Source organism: Paramormyrops kingsleyae, chromosome 11 (assembly GCF_048594095.1).
Source record: "Paramormyrops kingsleyae isolate MSU_618 chromosome 11, PKINGS_0.4, whole genome shotgun sequence".
In the NCBI taxonomy this organism is placed as follows: domain Eukaryota; kingdom Metazoa; phylum Chordata; class Actinopteri; order Osteoglossiformes; family Mormyridae; genus Paramormyrops; species Paramormyrops kingsleyae.
This window is the reverse complement of record NC_132807.1, coordinates 28,650,986-28,669,131: the sequence shown is the minus strand read 5'-3', so window position 1 is coordinate 28,669,131 and position 18,146 is coordinate 28,650,986. Positions and strand designations below refer to the sequence as shown.

The 18,146-nt window shown below is 44.9% G+C and overlaps 2 protein-coding genes across 4 annotated transcripts in view; one reads left to right on the top strand and one right to left on the bottom strand.

Annotated features, from left to right (window-relative positions):
- The window catches only part of cep89 (centrosomal protein 89), a 78,768-nt gene that overhangs the window by 18,610 nt on the left and 42,012 nt on the right, over nucleotides 1–18,146 (bottom strand). For both annotated transcript variants that reach the window (XM_023845592.2, XM_023845593.2), the window contains exon 19: nucleotides 1,933–2,102. In XM_023845592.2, coding sequence (XP_023701360.2) covers nucleotides 1,933–2,102 — 170 coding nt within the window. The remainder of the gene's footprint in view (nucleotides 1–1,932; nucleotides 2,103–18,146) is intronic.
- On the top strand, nucleotides 2,098–17,713 carry LOC111832677 (E3 ubiquitin-protein ligase RNF182). 2 transcript variants are annotated; one of them, XM_023790313.2, is made up of 2 exons: nucleotides 2,098–2,297; nucleotides 16,218–17,713. In XM_023790313.2, exons 1-2 carry the CDS (start codon nucleotides 2,291–2,293, stop codon nucleotides 16,952–16,954), a joined length of 744 nt encoding a protein of 247 aa, XP_023646081.2. In that variant the 5' UTR covers nucleotides 2,098–2,290; the 3' UTR covers nucleotides 16,955–17,713. The 2 variants fall into 2 exon arrangements, with proteins under 2 accessions (XP_023646081.2, XP_023646080.2); XM_023790312.2 differs by having other exon boundaries at nucleotides 16,215–17,713.

Sequence of the window (18,146 nt, the reverse complement as noted above, 5' to 3'; positions counted from 1 at the left end):
TTTCATGAATGTGGAAAAAAACGCAAAGAAAATATTTTCCAAAATAAACCCAAAACAACATAATGAGCATCACCAATAGGAATCTTAACACAGCTGTCAGTAAACGGTTTAATGTTTTAAATGGACTGAGGTGGAATGTGGTCAGAGAGGCAGATATGACAGTGTCAACAAGATACACACTAATCTCACTTTATATTCACAATTAACAATGATACTAGTTAGACAGCTATCCACATAATTACAATTAGCAACAAAAAGTAATCCATACCAATGACTACCATAAATACAGATGTTAACTAGTACAAACAAGTATACTAGTCAAATCAATGACTTCATAAATGAAGGTCACCGGTTCGAGCCCTGGCCTGGCAGAACAGTCACATGTCTGTGGGCCCTTGAGCAAGGCCCTTAACCCTCAGCTCCAGGGGCGCCGCGTGTTGGCTGAACCCCCCCCCCCCCCCCCAAACTATGGAGAGCATGATGGGGCAGGCAAAGACAAGAATTCCAATGAGCCTGTACTCATACTTGTGCAAATGGAAAATAACACATTCATTATTTTATTACTTATATGTCAAACACTGTCAGTAGACAGAGGATAATGGCCGTATTCCGTCTATAGCAAAAAGTCAAAAGGTGGACATACGCGGTTTTCATCGGACAGTGATGATATGTTAGATGTTCCCTTAAAGATGACTGAGATATTTTGAATCTGGAGAACATCTCAGTCTGGCCCTTCTGGCCAGTAAAAGCTCAGGGCTGCTCTCTGCCCCAGAGGTGACCTGCTGTTGTACCATTTAAAAAAGAGCTAATAATCTTTAACAAAATGTATAAACAGCCATTAAGTGTTATTAATGTAAATCTATATTAACTAAAGTGTATTGAATAAAGGAATGTGATGACAGCAAGATGTCAGTCTTTTCCGACCTCCTCCCTGAACAGGTTCTGCCAACCAGTTAAGCTCAGCTCAGCTCCAGGCTGCTCTGTTTCCAGGTCCGTTTCCATGTCGACTGGCGCTATCAAAGAGAGGCATGAAAACCACGTCTTTGCTATATTGTTCTCCGATCTGGCAGGGTTACCTAAATAAATTCCTTTAAAAGAAAATGTGACCCAACAGGACAGAAGGCAGCATAGCGATCGCACATGGCTGACTTACAGCAATGTGGCCGAGCTGGATTTCAAACTGGTCACTGATAACGTGAGCAGGTCTGGTGGCAGAAAACGTGCTGAAGGCCACCTGTTCATTGGGACTAAGAACGTGCTTCTCAGGGAGATTTGTCATGAATGGAATAATGCTGGAATACAAACGGGAAAGACCAGTTAGCAGTATCTAGGCTTTTGGTTCAGTTGTCGCATTTTTTCTGGTACATTCTCCAGGAATGTCATCACTAATACCAGCTGGCATTTCCCCATATACTATAAATGCAGTACGAAAAAAGAACATGAAGGACAAGTTCAACAAGTTGCCCACCGGATCCAGTAGAACAGCTCACTGGAAACCCAGACAGTGCCAGCCAGTTTGCTTTGCGAGACCGCTTCCATCCTCGGTTAAATTTAAAGGGATGCCCATAAAGATAATGTTTTTGGTGACATCACCTCGGAAAAGTGGCGCGCTTCATGACATCGGCGTAAGACGCGAGATCCATCGCAACGGAAGGCCGAAAAAGACACAGGAAAATTGCGAAGAAAATTAGAGAGAAGTAATATATGAGAGAAAAAGAGAGAGATACTAAGAATGAGAAGTAAAGCTTGTGATAAGATGAGAGAGAGACAGAGAGACAGAGAGAAAGAGAGAGAGAGAGTGAGAGCGAGCGAGCGAGCGAGCGTACGAGGCTGTGTGCGGCGCCTGCAGCTGCACTGGGCTCCTCCCCCTCCCTTCCCACCCCCCTAGCTGGCCTGTAATTGGTTTGTTGTGCCAGTGACTGCCGGGCTTACCTTTTTTGTTGCAGCACTTGGTCCAGAGCTTCCTGCTTGTCTCGCAGTAGCTGCTGGAGGTGTCGGATCTCTCCCCGGTAGGAGGAGGCCCTCCCCGCAAAGTCCTCCTCCTGCTCCTGCAGCCGGTGGCCCATGACGCCCAGGCTGGTGGCTGCCTGCCGTTTGTACACCTGTGAGAGCGAGGTCCGCCAGGCGCCCACCAGCACGATATTCACACACAGCGAGAGAGAGAGAGAGAGAGAGAGAGAGAGAGAGAGAGAGAGAAGCATGGCTCAGTTAGGGTGCTGGACTCCTCTGGAACACTGACCGCCACAGCTGGAATACCACCAACAACAGCTGGATTACAAGAACCGACAGTATGCAAGGTGAGGACACAAATCTGCCAAAACTTGTGTGTGTGTGTGTGTGTGTGTGTGTGTGTGTGTGTGTGTGTGTGTGTGTGTGTGTGTGTGTGTGTGTGTGTGTGTGTGTGTGTGTGTGTGTGTGTGTGTGTGTCATCTTTTACACGGTCCTGTGAAGAGCACCGGCATGTAACTATTTCTAAGCAGGAGACACTGGGAGAGCGACAGCGCTAAACGGACTCGTGCTGAAGACAGCGATGCGCGGCTGCTGGTTTCTCCGCATACGTGTCTCCCTCTTTTCAAAGCCTCCAAGTTTCACCTTCTGCTCCTTGGTGTCTTCACGGCACTGTTTGAAGAGGCTCACAGCAGGAATGCCTTGATGACGTGGCTTATCTTATACGCCGTTACGCTCGGAAGAGGGAAGTAGCCTATGGATTGCTGTCAGTCAGTTTTAAGGAAGTCGCCATGACCAGCGCAGAGGTGGCGTTCAGACTGAGCAGGGCTAATATCTTGAATTATCCCTGGTTCACACTGAAGTACAGGGCTGGGCAGCAATACTTATTTGCATCCGGAGACTTATTCTGAGGATGAGTGATGTTTATGTGCCTGTTGATTAAGCAGTTCTGAGATGGGGGGGGGGGGGGGGGGCCGAGGGGTGGATGAACGGGTGATGGCAGCTTAAATCACGGTGAACGAGATGCTAAGCAGGTCTAAGCCCAGCTGCCTCTGGTGTTTGGGACGCCGTGGGCGTGTCTGCCGACTCGCGTGTGCAACGTGACGGAGAGACATCCTGGCTTTGGCGCAGCCTGTTGAACCGCGCCGTCAGGATCGCAGAAACACAGAAAGAGGAAACCATGTGGACAGCGTGTCCTCGGCGGGGGGGGGGGCAGCCAGGAGCACGCGTGTAGGCTGCCAATTGATTACGGCACTAAGCCCACTGACTACAGAGCTGATTAAAGTCACGGTGGCGTGTGCATGTGCATCTCTGGGGCTTGCAGGTATCTTTCCATTTGGCTATCGATTAAGGAGTCGTGGCTGGGGGGAGCGTTAACTCACCCGTGACTAATCACTTTTGTCAGCTGATCTTTGGTTTGATACAATCGATCTCGCCGAGCTCAGTAAATAAATAAACATGCTTACTCGTCCTGAACATAAAACAGTACTAATAATTCACTGTCCAGTTAGGTGTGAAGCCAGCTGTTCCCCTTAACATCTCCTCGGTGCTCAGTTTAATTATCCATCTGCAGACAGCTTCATAATGTGTGGCGTTTAGACAGTACAGCCTCCTGTAACCGCGTCAGCTCTCAGGGAAGCCTGATGCTCACAGAGATGAATGTTTGTCTTCAGAATGTGCTACAGTCTGTCCTTCTCTATTCACTCACCAGATGTATCAATTACGCATCAATGCCGGTGAAGTCATTCATATCCTTTCATTACATGACTATGTCATAATTTACAATATCAAACCACAGATGACATTAAAGGCAGCACACTATACTTGTAGGAAAAACGGCGGGACTAAAAACCTTGTTAATATTTATCTGTGAGAGAATAACGTCAGAAAAAGGCAGTGGTTGGCATGGAGCCCAGACTCAGTCACAGGTTGCTATTGGGATGAACTGGGATGCAGGGTTAAGGTCTGAATGGAGCGCCCCCCAATGGCAGAGTAGGAGCACTGCACAAACACCAGTTTTGTGTCATGAGAGCCACTGAAGACTCTCATTCTTAATCATTTTATAACACGTATCCCTTGTTAGAAAATAAGAATTTACAACACAACAAATTTAAAAGACTTGTTAAGACGTCTTATACTATAAAAAGACATTTTACACTATAATTAGAACAGGTCTTCTGCAAAATGTAATTTAAGACGACTAATTGAAGTGGTTCTCACTTCAAAGAGTCATTCCATCACACTGTCAATATAAGAAAGCGCCCCTTAACCCTAATCCATTACGATATGCGAAATGAAAGAGGCAGCAGGGTAGAGACCTTAATGTGGGATTTATAATGAGCACTGGACACACTGGTCTGGCTGGTAGTTTCTTAAAGAAAGGAGATAGAAACTGACCACGCCTCAACACCCCCTAGAGAACATAAGAAATTTACAAACGTGAGGAGGCCATTCGGCCCATCAAGCTCGTCTGGGGAGAACGTAACTAATAGCTCAGAGTTGTTAAAATCTTATCTAGCTCTGATTTAAAGGAACCCAGGGTTTTAGCTTCCGCTACACTAGCAGGAAGACTGTTCCATACTCTAACTACACGCTGTGTAAAGAAGTGCTTCCTCAAATTCATTTTAAAATGTTCTCCCGCTAATTTCCACTTATGGCCACGAATTCTAGTATTTAAACTAATATTGAAGTAGCCATTTGGCTGAACAGCATCCAGACCCCTTAGAATCTTATATACCTGGATCATGTCCCCCCCTTAGTCTGCTTTGCTCGAGGCTTTTATTTAGAGGTGTAGTACCCCAGGAACCCGAGGTGTACCGAGATAACAGGAGGAAGGGTTAGTGGGGGGTGCATGGATACCCCCATGGTGGGAGAGGAAGGCATTGCATCAGCCGGCTTTGAGCCAGCAGCTTGACGTCAGACGTCCACAGGCACCCGGGGGGGGGGGGGGGGGGGGGGGGGCAGCTCACAGCTAGACAACAGAGGAAGAAGCTAACAGGTATTCAGGGGGCAGGGAGACCCGAGCCACACAAGGCCAATAAAAACAGGATGCGACACACAGAAGTTGTGAGAAGTCTTTGGTGGCCTGTGACAGTGACCTCACATGTGTCATTGTCACAGATGCGGTATGCAAATCATCAGATCAGTCCCCGAGCGGGACTAGCGCACGAGCGAGACGTGCATTTTCATCTGGCAGATGTGCACCTTCGTGAGCCAAGTTGCAGCATTTCACTTTATTAAATGATAAACGTGTATATTAATAAAATATTGAGAAGTTACACTGAGCCGTCGCTCCGATGCGCCAAAGTCAAAAGAGCGGCTGCATCATGACGCTCTGTGCATTAAAGTTTAAACAGCCATAAAAGCCAGGGAGCCATTGTTTACACGGTGCTTGATGTGATATTTCCCATCGTCTAGGGGCTGTGAAAAGTGTGGTACGAGGACTAGGCACAATAATAAAATAATAACGGTAGCAGCGAGAAAGAGAACAGCTCTGGGCCCACAGCTGATGCGGAGGGCGGATAAACGAGGCACAGCGAGTCCAAGTGGAGGTGGAGGCCCAGTTTGACCCTCCTGATGTTCTTAATTAAAAACTAAAAAAAATGTCTTAAACCTGAATAATCAATTGCTACAATTTCCTATGAAAAAATCCAGCTTTATGGAATGTATATTTTGATTTATGATCTCAGGTTAGATTTACAGTTAAAGGCAGGTCAGGAATGGCCTTTAAGATCAGCTGGTATGCTGTCAGTACTGCCCGCCTCTGTGCTGGAGCCTGGCACCCCTGCCAGCTGCGTGTGGCTTGTGGCATCATCATCTCCTCAACTACTACAGTTAGTGGTGGTGGCACTTAGAACCTCAGAGCCCTGGGGGCGACAGCTTGGCAGCACAGCGGCCAGAGCCCCTATAGAATTATTGTTCACCTGCAAAGTGCTAAGCCCGCAGGTGATCCCCGCAGCACTGAACTGTGGGTAACAGTGCCATTCAGAAGGGACAGTGAGGTCTGCAAATCTGTATAGTCAGAGGTGGAAAGTTCAGGTCCAGAAAGTACAAATCCAGCCCAAGATTTTCTTTCGATCAACCAGCTGATTACTCTGTGAATGTGAGTCTTTATGTTCAATTGGTTGGTTGAAACAAAATCTTGGTCTGGATTTTTACTTTTGGAACCGGAACTTTCCACCTCTGAAAATAATGATGTAGATTCGTTTGTGAGAAAAAGTTTCTGTTAGTGTTTTCTGGATTTCTGCATGAATAGCATTGTGGTCCAGTATTTACTAATATGGCAGAAATGAAGAGCAAGGCTAATTTAACGTCACACTAATTGAACATCACACACGTGCCTTTTCTTTGGTTTGCATTTTCATGTCAAACAGTTAGTGTTGGAAAAAGTATGTGAACCCGAACATTTAGTAATGACTGGAACCTCCTTTATTTGTGATAACCTCAACTAAATTGGGCAGCGATGGCTTAATGGTTAGGGAAGCATGCTTGAAATTGAAAGATTACAGGCTCGAATCCCCGACCAACAAGGTACCGCCCCCAAGCACTGCTCTCTGGGCGCTGAATTAGCTGCCCCCTGCTATGTCACGACATCACATATGGGTTAAATGCAGAGGTCACATTTCATTGTTGTGTGCTGTGGTGTGTCAACAATGACCACTGATCTCTAAATGCTTTACACAACTTCTGGTTATACCAGTGCAGCAGTCCGGAGATGTTTTCAGCCATTCTTCTACGCAAAACTTCAGTTCCATTCAGTTCATTAGTATTTTTCGGAAGGTCTGCTGTCGATCGTGCCACAAAATTTTAATTGTATTGAAGTGAGGACTTTGACATTCTTAAATACAGAATTTGTTCTGAGGCTCACTGTTGTTGAATTACATATATTTTGTTAGCCAACACATGCCCAAAGCAAGATATATCTGAGGAAAGCTTGAGATCAAAGAGCAGAGTCACCCAGCATCTAGAAAGCAGCGAACGTAGCAGGAGGTACGAGCCACGCTCAGGGGCCTCTGCTGATACATAACTGTACAGATCCGATCGTTGTCAGGTTGAATGACCCAACTGCTTTTGAGTATTAGCTTTGTAGTTTCCCAATACAGTTTGGTTTAGTAATTAGTAATTAGTTCCTTAATTACTGCAAGTCGTCTAGGCCCTAAGGCAGAAAAACAGCATCCACCATGCCTCACATTTACTATGGAGTCTTCGTTTTGCTATGCAGTTTTGGTTTTGGTATGAAGTCTTGGTTTTGGTATGCAGTCTTGGTTTCGGTATGCAGTCTTGGTTTTGGTATGCAGTCTTGGTTTTGGTATGCAGTCTTGGTTTTGGTATGCAGGTTCGGTTTTGTTTTCTCTAAACACAATGAAACTTTCAGCTTTCATTTCATCCATCCACGTGCTGTGGAACATCTCCATGTTGAAAAAAAAACAGCTTAACTGGTTTACGCCAACTTATGATAGTTGCTTCTGGTATGCTTTTGCATGATGGTTTGACGGTTTAACTGGCATACCAGCTTATGATTATCATTCTAGCTGGTATAGCTGGTCATATCAGCTTGATATGACCCACACCAGCTAGACCATCCAAGAGCAGCAAGAGTTGGGACATAACCATCTAAGACTGTCTCAGACCATCTTAGACTAAGCAAAAATGCAGATAATTCCTCATTCAGAAATGTTTTCTCTCAACTGTACTTTAACGAAGAAAGGAACTTTCAGAGTTCAAAGCATGATGGTTATTTGGGTTGAAGGGGAACTTCAAGTCAGACCCACTACATCCCTAACACAGAAATCTCAGATGAAATTGGTCATGACATGAGATCATTACCAGAACCAGTGTATTTCTCTAACTGGGCTGAAGTTCCTGCAGCCTGGCTTTGGCACATCCTGCAAGACTGCAGTGGGCCTCCCATCGCAGTTGATATTCTGAAGCCCTTCCTTTGTCACACAGATGCGGTTTAATTGTAATGTGAAGCACAGGGGAAAAAGTGGATACCATGACTGGATGTCAAACTGTTTCTGGGCTGATACACAATCCATTATCAGACATTAAGCACAGCACAACCATTTGCTCCAGGCCCATAGCCTTTCATCATGAGGAAACTCCCGCGGCTGGCCTTCTTGGTAGAGTGTCCCCATGAGGGCCACGGGAACACACCCCTCCCTTAAACACGCGGAGTGATCCATTACGTCCACCCCTCCCTTAAACACGCGGAGTGATCCATTACGTCCACCCCTCCCTTAAACACGCGGAGTGATCCATTCCGTCCACCCCTCCCTTAAACACGCGGAGTGATCCATTCCGTCCACCCCTCCCTTAAACACGTGGAGTGATCCATTCCGTCAGCAAAGCCAGCAAAGGACTGGGGGTGCCTGACCAGCTGGCTAACACCCTGCCTGGAATCCTCAGTGCTTGACTGGTACCCGTAAGTTAGACTCTTTGTTAAGTAAGGCCTTTCCTGAAGGCCATCTCAGGCACACTGGTCCCAACCAGTGGGCATAAACCAGGCAGCAGGTGGGTAACATGTGTCTGATCCTCCCAGCCCCGATCCCAGCGGCCCAACCCAAATATAACCAGCCATATTGCATCTTTACGACAAGGAAATGGAGCCTTTTTCGACTAAAAGTATTGTTCATCTAATTATAACCATAAGCTATACAAATAACAGGAAGCCATTCAGTCCATCTTGCATGGATATTTCTGAAGGGCGGCATCGTAATCGTAGAGAAAACAATTTGATGTATATCTCAATATAATCAGATCAAGAGGTGGGGAGACCCACTAATCCGGGTCAGGGCTGTGGGGGGAGGGATTCGAGCATATCCCAGCAGCACAGAGCAGGGGAGGACAACCTGGGTGGGATGTCTGTCCATTGCAATGCCCACAATAGTCACACTCTATGGGCAAATTAGAGATGACAAATCTGGAGACTGGAATACCTGGAGGAGAACCTCACAATAGAGCGAGAAGGAGACGAGGGGGAATAGCAATCTAACTGCCCAGCCCTCTAGGTGTGAAGCAACACTGCCAACCACTGAGCCATGATGCCACTGAGCCATGATGCCACTGAACCATGATGCCACCTTCTTTCTTCCTTCATCTCCTGTAAATCCAGTTTCAGGCAGTGGAACTAGACTTCCTACAGAGACAACCATCAGCTTAGGTCCCACGCTGCAGAGATGCTGATATCTCAGTTCCCTAGCGAACGTGGCTTTGTTGGTTGCTTATGGATGAAGCAGTCAGGCCCTAACTCACTCGATCCAAAGCCATCTTGTCAATACCTTAGCTAATGTCTTATGGGCAAACTATGAAGGCACCTCAAGACCCAATGTGCACTAGACTCCTAACAGACAAAAACAGCACAGGCAGGAAGGAATGGGGAGTTTTCTCTTGTATCCCAATACTCACACTTTATGTAGGTGGAAGAAACTGTGGTAATACTTTACTAGTATTAGCTGTCATCTATAATGTATTATAGATACTCCCATAATTCTTATACCGACCATTATAATGCATTATTTAAGCATTACAGTATCTTCTATTGACAGTCATAAGGCATTATAGTGTTGATTATAATACTTCATAAGCTCCAATGAAGCTTTCATCTATAAAGCACTATAGATACCTTCATAATGCTTTATAATGGTCAGTATAAGAATTAAGGATTCTTTGTACTGCATTATGAAGGTATTTATAGTACATTAAAGACGAAAGTTTCATATAGCATTTATAATGCATAATAAACATGGCTAAAACTTTTATAAAGTTACAGCCATGTTTATAATGCTTTATGAATGCATGTGAACATGTTAACGAAACTGTCACTTTGTCAAGGTCAAACATCTCTTATAACACAGCATGCTGGAACTGAAATAAGTTAATTACAAAGAAAGCTAAGGGTCCAGCTAACATCCAAGTGAATGTTATATGCCTTGGCCAACAAGGTGGCGGGGGAGTGAGAGATTTCCACTCCTCCATGCACCTGCAAGAAAAGTGCGTTTTTCATTCCTCTGAGAGCCCTCACATCAGTGCCAAAGCAGCTGCAGAAGTCTGGCACGGATAAGCGGATGCCCATCGTCACCGCGGACATCCTGCATGCCATAAGACGAAGAGCTTGGCGCGTTTTTTTCCGGTACTGCATTTTCTCTAAGAAGTCAAGCAGTGGCAACAACAGCCGTTTAAAACAAGGAATGCATAAGAATTATGATAAGACAAAGACGTGCAAAGATCCCCCTTTCTGTGACTCACACACTATCTGCCTGTGACTTGTTCCCACTGATTATCCACACTATTGTCACCGCTGACCTCAGAAGACCCATTATTAAAGTCAAACAGAAGGCACCAGCGAGGGCATGGAGGACAGGTCCTGTAGGTACTTTGGAAGAAATAAGGCAAGGAAATGCATGACTTATCTCCAGGGCTTGATCACATGGGCCAGTACGACCGTCTGAATAAACAGACACAGAATTGCATCTTCACGATGGTAGAGAGAGTCACAAGGGAACTGGAGAAATGATATGAGGCATTTGGATTCCCATTAACACAGCCTTGCCTTCATATTCCATGACCGCTTCTCCAGTAGCGGATTACGGTGGACCTGGATGGGACACCTGTACGATTTTATACAGCTTTTTCAACCTGTCAATAAAAGGTAAACACTAAGACTGCACAGATGCTTGCTTAGAAAGCAAGGCATTTAATATTTAATATGAAAATGGTCATACTTCGACAAAAAAACACAGATGATTAAAATTTCAAACAGTTTCCTGACACAGCCTACAGCAAGGTGTGATGACATGCACAGAAAAGGCAAATTAAGTAAATAACAAAGCATATTAGAGAAGTGAGAGAAGACAGAGCTGGTTCCATTTCACACTGTGACCTTGGTGACCTTCACACAATCATTCTTGAGTGGGAACAATATCCAGCCTGAGGCATTTAGCTAAAACCAATGAGGCAGTTAGAACAGCGGCAGCAGGATTAGGGAGGAATCAGCCCAGCTGTTGCTGCATCACATATGTCGGTCTGGAATAGTTTACCCTAATAATGGACCCTGTTAGGGTTATGTAAACAGATCCCCACCTGAATCCCCTGCAGTCCCTGCACCCTGTTCCCAGTGCTGCTTCCGCTGCAGCTCGTTAGCATTGGGTTAGTAGCTGCTGTGCTAAGACCAGGCTGGAACCGGTAGGTCTGGCTGTCATAATGAGCCTGCAACAGGTGGCAGTGTCGTCTCCTCCGGGTGGGAGGGTGGGGGTGCATTCTGAAAGAGCCTGTCACGTCTCAACCTTTTGGAACGCAGCCCGTTGGCCGATTTATACTCCTATTCTGCTCGGAGAACAGAGAATCACATTCAGGAGCCCAGACTGAGCTTCTGTTTAGCATAATTCTGCCGGAGGTAGGGACAGGGCTGGAATTTAGCACTTTTTATGTTGTCACGGAATGTAAATAACTTCAAACATTTTACTAATCCATAGAAGAAAAAAATCCAATGCAACAGTTTTCGATCCGTTTTGTGTAATTTCTGGAAGCTTTGAAATTGTAACAGACTAAATGGGAAAGTATTTATGACTTGTAATAAAGCAGGAACTGTAGATAATAATAATAATGTTGGCTAAATTCCTAAAGAAGTCTTTTCCTCAAAATGCATTCCTTATGACCAGGATGAATGAATGAGTGTTAGAGCACCCACATCATTAAACACATCTAACTCGGCACTCCCTGCCGCTGAGAAATTATCTCACTTAACCATTTAGTCTAATTTTCATTGTTGCAGTAAGAAATGAAAGAGTGCCGCTTGTGAGGGAATTTGGCACGCACTGTAATTGCATTTCTGAAGTGTAACAAGTGATGTTGATATGTGAACTGGTAGATGAGCCTTGGGCTTCCAGGCCAAAGAGCTGACTAGGCACAGGTGAGTTAACCTGCTTTATCAGCTGTGAGCAGGCGGCTTTTGTGAAAACGACAGGTTAGGCAGTGTAACGGCACTGTGTGATGGATGCAGAAGAATGTTTAAAAGCAAAGAAACTTTGAAAGAATTGAGAAGATAAAATGTGTGCTAAACATGACCTGAGTGTGGTCTCTGCTTAGGCTAGCCACACACACACACACACACACACACACACACACGTCAGCTCAAGTGCCAGGCACAATCCAAAACATTAATCAAAAGATCGATCCTGCTGTTGAAATACTGCAGCCTTAACAGGTGATTTCACTCGATACCACGGTACAAATTCACTGGAAGTTAAGCAGACAGATCTGCGGGCAGAAGGCTTTAAGAGATTTATATCGTGGACAATCGGATGCTTCAGTTCCAGGGCTTTAAAATATAATATATAGCTGCAAAATGTCACCCATCATCGTAAGATTTAAGGCAGCAGGTGCTTGACAGGGTGGACGTTGTACTTCATCACACCAGACAATGCTGTCAGACCTGGTTACAGATTCATGTCCTTTCCAGCAGCAGTGAATACTGCACAGTGAGCCTGCAGTGGCTTGGACTGCACAAATCTCCACTTTCCGCACTTCCAGGGCAACTTCCATTGCAACAGCTGGGATGTACAATTTGAAAAACAGCAACAAAATACAAAGAGAATTATAATCACACGCAATCAATTTCGCGCAAAGACGAGTCTGATATGGGGCACACAGTGGGTCAGAACTGCTACCTCACACCTCCAGGGTTCATGGTTTGACTCATGCTTCCACTCTGCATGTGTGGCGTTTGTTCTCTTCGGCCCACGTGGGTTTCCACCCAACCCACAGTCCAAAGACACACAGCCAGGCTGACTGGAGTCTCTGAACTGCCCTCGAGCATGATTAAGCACGTGGGTGTATGTGCTCTGTGATTGACTCCATTCCCTGCTGCGACCTTAATCAAACAGTTGGAACACAAGTGGATACTGTCGAAATTCAACACGTCTGACACTTCATGCTTCATAATTCAGTTAGCTAACCTGTATGAAGTTCAAAACCAGCCAATAATTAGAAAAACAACCTAGAAAAAAACTAAGTGGTGTCTCAGTATAAACAGTTTTTTTCTAGATTATTATAGATCAGCAGAATCTGGAAATGGCAGCCATAGGACACTCAGTTTAAGCACAAGTCAACAGTTCTCATTCAATCAGAGTACAGAGGACAAAATATAGTAATAGATCTTACTTATGTACCACTGATGCTACTTAATAAATTCCTAATTAATAAATCCACCCAAAACAGAAAAGATATACTCAGATTGCCCATGAAACTTAAATTGCCTTTGTCGGCACAGCTGACATAATCTGATTTTTGCAACTGCATGCAGAACGTGATGTTTTAATCTTTTATAGTATATATGCAAAGCCGTGGGCGATTTCATAAATTATTGCTGCCTGTCATTAGCCTGATATGGATCTGCAGACCTTGGGGGCAACTTCTTCTTTGAAACGAAGCTGTTTTTGGTCTGTGGAAAGGGAAGCTGGGTTTCTGCTCAAACTGCGTCAGACAGCTTCTCTAAGGACACCAGCAGCATTTAGGCTGTGAAGAGGACGTAGTGAAAAACAAAGTCGCTCCACGCATAAGGCTTCCACCCAGCCTTTAGCAAGCAAGTCCACTCTTTACTGTCCTCAGTAATGCTAGCAGGCCCGCGGGGTGGGGGGGTGAGCAGTCAGCTGACCTTGGACCCCCAGGTCTCCTTACTTGAGAGTTTTTGGTTCCTCTTCTCCGTTGTCACCTAACTATGTTTATATAATTTCTTTCCTTCTTTTTTTCCTGTTCTGTATTATGTTCTGTATAGGCTCAGTGGCATCTCTAATGATGTTGTAATGCATCACAACACATCTATATAAAGAGCCTTGGGAGGACTCTGTTGTGAAAGGCGCTATATAAAAATAAATTGAATTGGACTGAATTGAATAAAGCGTTCCAACAGAATATTGGTCAGTAGGGTCAGCAGGGACTAAGGCTGCTTGCACGTTTGAGATGAGAATTGAGGCCGTCTGCACGTTTGAGATGAGAATTGAGGCAGTCTGCACGTTTGAGATGAGAATTGAGGCCGTCTGCACGTTTGAGATGAGAATTGAGGCCGTCTGCACGTTTGAGATGAGAATTGAGGCCGTCTGCACGTTTGAGATGAGAATTGAGGCCGTCTGCACGTTTGAGATGAGAATTGAGGCCGTCTGCACGTTTGAGATGAGAATTGAGGCCGTCTGCACGTTTGAGATGAGAATTGAGGCCGTCTGCACGTTTGAGATGAGAATTGAGACCGTCTGCACGTTTGAGACGAGAATTGAGACAGTCTGCACGTTTGAGATGAGAATTGAGACCGTCTGCACGTTTGAGACGAGAATTGAGACAGTCTGCACGTTTGAGATGAGAATTGAGACCGTCTGCACGTTTGAGACGAGAATTGAGACAGTCTGCACGTTTGAGATGAGAATTGAGACCGTCTGCACGTTTGAGATGAGAATTGAGACAGTCTGCACGTTTGAGATGAGAATTGAGACCGTCTGCACGTTTGAGATGAGAATTGAGACCGTCTGCACGTTTGAGATGAGAATTGCTTTTCTCAGTCAGTTGCTGCGGTTGCACCGTGAGAAGCTGCAGCCACATGAAAGCCTGGAGTCTTCGTAGCACACTTTTAAAAAACCCTGTCCACGTTTCATCTGGTGGGTTCGATGAACAATCAGCTGCACTGATATGCCTGCCGTCACATAGCCAGCTTCTCCAATTGTATCCCACTTGTCTGCATTACACACTTCAATTGGAGAAAGTCAAAGGCAGCAACGATCCATGTTTCTCTGCTTGCGCTGCCGGTTAGTCGCTTAACACCTGCCGGGCCCTTCGCCTGCTACCTGAGCGGTCAGGGGCTGTATCTTACAAACACTGCTCTGCTGGCACTGCCTTGCTGTCTGCTGAAGTCATTTATCAGGCTCCATGTAAACACACTATGAAACTCTGTGTGATGTCACATGATGTGATGTGTACATTACTCAAACTACCATGCGTCCATGAAACACCACACATCGCTACAGCATGGAAAGGGTTATAGCTAAATTTCATAACAATTTATCCCATGTTACACTAGGAAAAAAACAAAAAAACAAAAACAGGTGTAAATTTCAATCTTTTGTAACCAGTACATTAAAATCCATTAATGAGGCTAACTATGGATTCAGTTTGTTACGACACCGGACTGAATTAGATCATGGAATGTACCCCACAGGGGTCCAGAGCCTGTCCCAGAGGCTACGGGCACAAGGCAGAGAACAACCCAGGATGGGGTGCCAGCCAATAGCAGGGCACACTCACACGATGGCCGGGGAGAACACACGGAGCCAGGGCAGAGACTCGAACCCTGGTCCTACAGGTGTGACGCAACAGTGCTAACCACTGTGCCACCATGCTGCCCATACACCAAAAAAATATTTTTTGTTAAGAAACGATGGACACGACATTAGAAAGGGTACTATGCAACCAACTTCTGAGAAATTATAGCAAAAATGGCTTCTAGGTCAATATCCATCCAAAGAGTTGTTTCAGGGATCTTAAAGACTTGGTGGTTCTCCAGTTCAGGCAGGTTTATGGTAATCCACATTTATCCCTCTTAATATAGATCAGTGTCCTATTTCAGTACTAATTCCTTGCCATTATACTACAGGCACACATTGCGTTGGCACCTGTCACAGTAATAAAAAATACATATAAATAAACAAGCTTTATAATCAACATAATATCTGCAATTCAATTAACAAGTGCATAATGACAATGCTAATTCTACCTTTGAAGGCAGGTAAACAAAGTAGTGGAATACAGCAAATTTGGTAAAAGATGAAAAGCCACACAACAGGCAATGGGATTCACGCGCAGATCATCATCTGGCATTTGGAAAAGGGCATGTCATACGGGCAAAGCCAAAGGAGCAAGCTAGTTATCAGACCGTTGGCAGCAGGAGGCTGAAAGACACCACCAAAGTCACACTGGAGAAATGAAACATCCCAAGTATGAGCAAACAGCAAATTAGAATGAAGGGTGGAATGAAGGGTGGTGCATTAACATGATCAGTGACAGAGTCCTCTATTATGTTGCACATTCCATAGGGTGGCAATGTAGCAAATATATCCTTCAAGTCTATAAATAAGGCCTTGAACCAATGATAAAACTCACATTTATAAATACAAATTAAGATAACATCAGTAAAAGTCATATTACTTTGCTGGGCCCCTTTTGACTCTTAGAGAAACCCTGCCATCACTCTGAGGTCTGACCAAGCCCTTCTCTTCGTCTTCCAGCAGACAATGAAGTGAAGATGGGCTGCAGCCAGCAAGGACCTGAGGAAAGGTCTGGCACCGATGAGCTGGAGTGTAAAATCTGCTACCAGCGGTACAACGCACACAGCCGCCGGCCCAAGATACTGGACTGTCTCCACAGGGTCTGCGCCCGCTGCCTCAACAAGATCTTAGACATCGGGGACGGCTCCCAATTCGTCAGCTGCCCCTTCTGCCGTCATGAGACAGAGGTCGCGGAATACGAGGTGGCTGGCCTGCCCGACGACTCAAACATCATGACCAGGTTGGTCACCAAGGACAAGTCCTGGAGCTCAGACAGCCAAGAGGTGGTGCTGACCCCAAAGAACCTGTCCTCCTCCAGTCCCTCCCATGACTCCTCCAACTGCCTGGTTGTCACCATCATGGAGGTGCCGCAAGACCTACAGCGCTCACCCAGCCGGCACGACAGCTCGGACTACTACACAGAGCAGAGCCTGGATTCCGTGTCGGTTGGCTCCAACAGCCCCATAAGCCAGGGCAATGTCTCCAAATTCTGCAACCACGTGCCCAGGATACTGGTCTGGCTGCTGGGATTCTTCTACTTCGGCTCGCTGCCGCTGGGGATCTACCTGCTAGTGATCCAGAGAGTGACGATGGGAATAGTGTGTGTGAGCCTGGTGCCCTCCAGCCTGACTGTGTGCCTAGTGTACGGCTTCTGTCAGTGTTTATGCCAAGGCATGTGTGACTGCTCCTCCAGAAGCTGAAGCCGGGCTGATTAGCCACGGGACCAACAGGACTAGTGACCCATTCCTAGCCGTGGTACTCCAAAGCTATGAGGGTACTCTCATCATTTCCAATTGTTTCCCAGAACAAGGAACATGTCAGAAATCACTGTGGTCCTAGAATTGCAACACTGAGTGCAGTTTGAGAGTATTGTAATCTGGTAAGAGGTACTTTAGTATTTGTACTCACACCTGGGAGAGGTACAGTTCTATTCTTTATCCTAGGAGTGATGTGTGCCTCGACATCTACTTCTACTTCTTCTTAGATTTATAGAAATCTTGCAGATCGATTCCAAAGTGTTTAGGTATGACTACAAAATCACCCAAAAGATTTCAAATCCAAACTTTTCACCATCCTTAACTGGATAACTCTACCTGTAATTTCCATATCCCCAAAATAAAATAAAATATTTAGCAGTTGTTTATTTAAAATGAAATAGCTCTTATATGATGTGGGGTAAAATTCATGCTAATGGGGGCACCCTTACGGACATCTGTGTGTCGCTGTTCTAAATAGTGACTTATCTGAAGAAACTCACATTTACGGTAAATCAACAGATGTGATTCATGTACCAGGATTACAGACATTTCTGAATGTTAGGTGTCAACCGTCAGAGCCGAGATCAATTAGAATTTATAAGCGATACTACTATCTGTGTGCATTTTTTAATGTTCTGCTTTTTTAATTAGGTAAGAGCAATTAAACATATGGTCTGGCAACCTGAACCAAAGCTAATCTCATGGAGCTTCATTGATTTCCTTGGAATCACAAGTTTGTACTTATTTCCATTCATAAATGCGGCTGTATGGGACCAGGTCAATCACACAAAACATCATAACACAGCAAAACTCACTACATGCTAGAGCACATAAACTGGGAGGAACAAACATGTAAATTCATAAAATAAGACCTAATCTTATAATGCTTTTAACGCGGGAAATCTGTTTTTCTAGCGTAAACACACAAGCACAAAAAATTATATAGAACTTAATGTCCACTAAACCATCAGTGTAATTAAAATACGAATAATATACTAAATATTTATTTTTTATTATTATTATTATTATTATACTAACAATACAATTTTCACTTTATGAAAAAATACTCAAGTTATTCAGAGTTATCTACAACAAAAAAAAAAACACATTTTTCTTTATATTGTTCACAATACCA